Raw genomic sequence first — 6424 nt, forward strand, 5'->3', positions numbered from 1 at the left:
ATCATATCATTTGAAGACATTTACATTTATGTGAACTTTATCATTACATATTGCTAATTTTTTAAATATAGTTTTATATTACCAAGGGTTTGACTTACTGAAGCCTTGCTGGTGGTTTATAGAATAGAATGAGGGTTTGATGTTAACATCTAGTCTTGAGTTACCTCTGATTTAATGTTTCAGAGTTATTAGATGGTCTTCTAAGGATAGAAATTCATTCTGAAACTGACCCCACAGTGAAATATAGCAACATAATTGAAAATATGTAATTATTTTATTCTATTATTTTATTAAAGATAGACATGCAATAAATATTTGGTGAACAAATTTAATCTATTCATTGCAAATATGCACTGAAAATTAAATAACTTTATAAAATAAACACAATATTGAAGAGTTGGATATATAAACATTGATTGGTTCACAAGATATTGGAGATATTCAGATGTGACCCATAGGAGTGAATTTGCCCCACAAATACTCATATCCTCATCCTCCCTGACCCCACACATACTTTCAAAGCTGATATTGGCACATTAAATATGGCATGTTATATGCAAGAGAAATGCAGAATTGAGAAAATAATACAGATAATTCAAGCAAAACAAGATGCTTTAGCCATACCTATTTATTTATTGCAGAGTAAAATGGAGGTACTTATTTTAGCCTGACTAATTGCCTGAATCATTACCTTAATTCTTCATTTTACTTTGCGTGTGTAGACCTGAACAATGACTAAAGAATAAAACAAGGAACAGAAACCATTGCATTCAACACCCAAACCTCAATTCCCGAATTAGGAGTGTATTTCCTCTTGATGAGAGTTGAGGATTCACAGCCTTGTACTGATGTACCTTATCAAGACAGATAACTTCTGTTTGTGTCGGTGCAAATCATAGGTTATTAAACATACTACTTTTCATTTATCAATTATTTTCCCTTGAATATATAATCCCAGGAAAGTTTAATTGTATAAATTAGGTGCTTTAAAACCTTTTTCATAAATTTCCTAAGAGAAATCAGGGCTCCCCTTTCCCCTAAAAGTGTTTAATTACTGATGCATTTGAGTTTCTGAAAGGAATATCAAATCTTTTCATTAGATGGACATCTCCGTATTTTGATAAATTCAATTAAAAGTTCTTGTTTGATATCTATTATTTTTCAGAGTATTTGCTTAAGAAAGAAAAACTCTATATTCCAACTGTTACTGTATTAATACAAGAAATAATTTGGAGGAAAAATAACTTAGGTTTTGTTTTAGAATATGTTTTATTGCTGTGTATTATCAATTGCAATAAAATTTTCATTTCTTAGCAGATGATATACGATTGTCAAAAAACCGTAGTTATCACTATACTAAGGATATGGATATACCTGATTTTTGACTATGCAAGTTGGAATGGGGATTATTTGTGTCTAATAACAGTAAATGCTTTTAATACATATGAGGTCAGAATGTCCAAAGCAAGTCATTTCTATTCCTCCCACAGGTGACAAAGTACAATCTATATACCCTTTATACTTTCATCTCAATTTAAATGCAGCCATAAAGCAAGTTCCCGTGCCTGACGTACTTACAAGTGTCTGGCAGGACTCTATAAAACACTTTGATTGTAATCCATAGTTTGAGCCGAAAGCAGGTATTAGACATAACTGGTGGAAGTCTTATTAAGCACTGTCACATTCCTCCGGTTCTCTGTGTGTGGCACACAATATCCAGGGGCTGGATATCTGTGTCTTTGCTTCTTTCTGTTGCAACAGCAGAACCCACAGAGCAGACCCCCTCCAATGAAGAGGACAGCAGTGCTCCCCCAGCCCAGGAAAAGGGCTGCTCCCAGCTCTCGTTTCTGACCCACGTGGATGGCTGGGTTGTAGAAATCCCTGATGATGATATTGGCTGTCCAGCACACAGGAATCAGAACGAAAATGCCGGTTAGGATGAAGAGGACCCCAGAAGTTCCCAGAAGGTACGCTTTGGCCCTCTCATTAGAGCCCGTGCACTGGATCTGCTTCATGCCACAGATGCCAATGAGCAAAGCGATGAAGGAGAGAGCAACCGCCACACACATAAGGGCTCGGGCTGCTTCTAGGGCAGGTGGGAGAGCTAACAAAGAGCTATAGAACTTGCACTGCAACCGGATCTTGGCTTGTCGAACGCAGTTCATCCAGAGCCCTTCCCAGAGCCTTTCAAAAACAATAATGTTGCTGCCAACAAAAGCTGATACCCTCCACTGAGGCAGAAGGGTTGTGGCAAGAGTCCCAACCAGGCCAAAGAACCCAAGAACCAGACCAGCAATCTGTAGGGGATAAAATGCCATTGCCTCTCCTTTGAAGATTGAGCCAATCTGGAATGGTAGAAGCTGCTGGAAGTCCAGAAGGTGGAGGAGGCCTCTTTGAGTCTACAGCAATCTCTGATGAGGTTCTCCGTGGTTACTGCCCATAACGTTTTAGTTGAAATTAGCAACAGTGAGTGAACTTGGTCTGACTAGAAGTACCTGTTGTAAATGCATGCTGCCTTTGTACACACTCATTTCTGTATGGATTATTTACTAGTCATATATAATTGTTTCCCAGCCAATAAGAAGGTAGCCAGAGGTGTGTCAAGAAACACTGCATTCAACTTTGGTATTCCTCTTATTATTATTGTCTTAGCAGTGTTGTAATTAAATGTCAGAGCTTCCATTGTGGATTTCTAATTACAGAGCTGGAAACTTCCTGTTGAAAAACCACTCTGATAAAAAAGCATAAATACATTTGTTAAGTCACAACTGGAGACAGCGCCAAAACCTTGCCAGTTTTTTGGAGAGCAACTGAGAATCGCTTTGCACTTTAGATAACCTATTACTGTCTTCTAATCTAAGCCATTTTTCTTTAATATGGCTAGTCAATTCTGTTTTTTTTTTTAAGATTTTATTTATTTATTCATGAGACATATATAGAGAGAGGCAGAGACACAGGCAGAGGGAGAAGCAGGCTCCATGCAGGGAGCCCGATGTGGGACTCCATCCTGGGACCCCAGGATCTCACCCTGGGCCAAAGGCAGATGCTCAAGGCATCCCACAATTCTGGTTTTAATATAGATTTCTGGACATGGAGAACTGTTTAGATATTAGTTTCAAGACTACTTACTTCTACTAAAACCACTGATGCTTTATAAAAGGAGGAGTCCTAAGAAAAAGAAATTCAGATTTCAGTTTATTCTTAAGAGCCGGGAAAGAAGAACATAGAGAAATACCCCTTATAATTTAATTTCCTAGTAATCATTATATTATCTTTTAGGTAACCTTTTGTCTCCAGTGAGATAATGTTTTGTGTATAAACTCTCATTAGCTGTTTGTTCAATGGCAGTTTGAAATATATCACATTTATAAAACCTAAAAGTGTATACTCCATTTTTATGGAACAATATAAAAGTGGCCCTTTGAACTAGCTATGCAATTACTCAAATTCAGATAATAGAAAACTTTTTAGGAAAGAAAGATATTTTCAAATTTATCAGGCTGAAGTCTCCCATTTGTCAGATTCAGAATGTGAGGTCTTCAGAGTGCTTGACGAGGCTAGCTATGTGGTAACAATCTAGAAATAAATTTGGTCTTTACCTTACCATGCTTACTGCCTCTGACTAGTCTGACTCAAAAGGGGAAGGGAGAGATGCTTTTCAAGTCTTTTCATATGAATGAGACTAAACCTGAAATTAATTACCTTAATAGTTTTTCAAATAGTTTTTAAAGCAAGCAAAATTCTGTTTTCAGAATTTTCTGAGGCTGTTTCAAAGTTCAAGAATCAAGTTGTCATCATTGACTGCCACTTGCCTGCCACTGCTCAGATACCACAAGTGCTTAACGTGGGAAGCATGGACCTTTTCCCTTTTTCTTTCACACCCTATTGCAAGGAATCCATTTCAGGGATGAAAACTATTCAAAAACAAGCACAGCAAGCATATTCCAGCTGGGAGACATTGCAGTTTGCCACAGGTCCATCATCTTAGTCAACCACAGGCCAAGAGCCATCCAATACCATCCAGATTTAAAGAGTCCATTAATTGAATTAGGAAATATGAACACCATTGAGTTTTTAAGATGGGTGATTATCTCTCTGTTATTTATCCATTATCTGTCTTTGTTGTTGTTGCTGTATTAATACCATTCTAGACCAAGTGAGAACTCCCTCTTTAAGGAATGTGAATCATTGAGGAAATAGATGACTTCTGCGTAGTTCAAAATTTCCTAACACCAGCTCAGAAGGCAGGGTTTTCTCTGTCTTTGTTCTAGGCTCCTGAGACACAAGATTAGCCATTCTCACCCTGAAGGGATTTGCCAACATTACTCTGACTTGTTGCTTCCACTTCCTCTTCTGTGTTCTATTTCCTCTTCCTCCTTCTATCTCACTTCAAATTTCATCTTTATTTTGTCCTGGAAGTTCCCAACTTATTGTTCTTTTCCAATTGTTTGACTTCTTCATGAGATAGAATATCTTTTGTATTACAAATAAACATGGGAGCATTATGTTTACTTAGAATATGGAAGTACATTCTGACTATAAGAATAATCTGTGAAACATAAGTAATATGGGAGCTTTTATTTTTTGCCTCTCACAGCCAAAACTAATGCTCAATGCTAGCTTTACTTTCTTGCTTTATATTTAAAAAGAGGTATTATTTTCCTTTCCAACTTTTTTGTTGTCTTCTACCTCCTTGGGAGCCCTGGTTCCATTGATAATTCCCTCCCTTCATTGTATCTACATCTTCCTCTCTCTGAGTTGTCCTTTATAAAATAAATATATTCAATTCCCTCCATATTAAAATGCATCCTGCCAGAAATGTGTTCCCTGCAATTTATGCATACACAGCTTGTAATTCACTTATATTTTCCACTGCTCCAACATGGAAGTCTGACTTCAGTCACAGTGTTGGCCACTAAAACCTTATTAGAAATGTGACAGACTTCCTGGGCATTCTTACCTGCTATCTTCAAATAACACTTGTATATCCTAGCCTCATTGGCTTTTCTGTAGAGGCTGAAGGAAACCACCATTTTTTAATTGACACAGTAAAGAGCATATGCTTTGGAGGGGAAGGGGCTTGTTCCAGTCTTGTTTTGATGCCTTAGCCATCAACTGGTTCTGCATCACAACCTGACTTCTCCTTATACCAATATACTCCTTTCCCTTCTTTCTCTCAGGTGTTGATCCCAAGAGCACCCCTTAGTAAAAATAAGACACCCTAACCTCCACCTTAAAGACTGCTTCACAGGATACCCAGCCATTAATAGACACCATATTCTTTTTTTTTTTTTTTTTTTGAGAGCAAGAATGAGAGGAGGGGGGATGAGCAGAGAGATAGAGAAATTGAGAATATCTCAACCAGTTTCGATGCTGAGCACAGAGCCCCATGTGCAGCTCAATCTCAGAACCCTTAAATCATGATACAAGCTGAAATCAAGAGTTGGATACCTAACCAGCTGAGCCACCCAGGTACACCATTTGATACTGTATTCTCGCTTATTAAAAATGTTTCTTGTTGTAATATTGCTATGCCTTAGTTCTACCGCCAACCTCTCTCATGTGAATCAACTCAGGGATAACACTCTCCTTGCCTCTGGTCTTACTCCTATCTTATCTGTATTCCATCAGGGACTACACAGAGCCTTCTGAATCAAATTCTAAACATGCCATCACCTTGCTTAAATTCTCTCAATAGTTCTCCACTTGCTCCAAGATAAAATCCAAGTCCCTCTGCTTGGTGCAAAAGACCAATCTTTGGACTGGCTCCTGCTCAAATTTAAAACTTATCTTCTGACCATGACTCCATCCCATGCCTTCACAAACTTACATTTTAGTGAGAGTAGTAAATAATAAGCAAGCAATTAAAAATATATGGAATTAGAAATTGAGATATAGCTGTGTATAAAACCACAGAGTATAGAGAAAATCTCAAGGTCGTGAGATCGAGTCCCTCATCAGGCCTCATACTCAACATGGAGCCTGCTTGAGATTCTCTTTCTCCTTCTCTTTCTACCCTACCTCACTTGCGTGCTCTCTCTCTCAAAACAAACAAACAAACAATTTTTTTTAAAATCTGTATTTGGGGAGAAAGGATTGGAAAGACACAAAATAGAACATGAAGAAACCAGTTAGAAGGCTATTGTAATCGTCCAAATGGGAGATAAAGGAGGTGGTCACAGAGGACAGGTCATCATCACCTGGTACAAAGGAGTGGATGGATTTGCACTGTGCATGGGAATTAAAACTGGAGTGTTAAGTAGTGAGCTAGAGGTGAGAACTGATTCAGGTATAACTGTCTTCATTGGCAGGAGCAGCATTGTATGAGGGGTGCATGTACTGAGGGAAGAGACCCTTGAAGGATGGGTGACCTTTTAGAAATAGGTCAAGAGTTACATTTCAGATGTAGAGTCTGGTTTGCCCA

General features: G+C 38.0%; 1 protein-coding gene across 1 annotated transcript; it reads right to left on the minus strand.

Annotated features, from left to right (window-relative positions):
* Positions 1–357: 357 nt before the first annotated feature.
* Positions 358–2762, minus strand: CLDN17 (claudin 17). The gene has a single exon (XM_072806415.1). It carries the CDS (start codon positions 2316–2318, stop codon positions 1644–1646), a length of 675 nt encoding a protein of 224 aa, XP_072662516.1. The 5' UTR covers positions 2319–2762; the 3' UTR covers positions 358–1643.
* Between the last annotated feature and the right edge of the window lie 3662 nt (positions 2763–6424).

The sequence above is a fragment of the Canis lupus genome, chromosome 30 (assembly GCF_048164855.1).
Source record: "Canis lupus baileyi chromosome 30, mCanLup2.hap1, whole genome shotgun sequence".
NCBI lineage: Eukaryota > Metazoa > Chordata > Mammalia > Carnivora > Canidae > Canis > Canis lupus.

What these genes read in the sequence shown, in the direction of transcription:
- CLDN17 (XM_072806415.1), bottom strand. Translation starts at nt 2,318, where the DNA reads ATGGCATTTTATCCCCTACAGATTGCTGGTCTGGTTCTTGGGTTCTTT.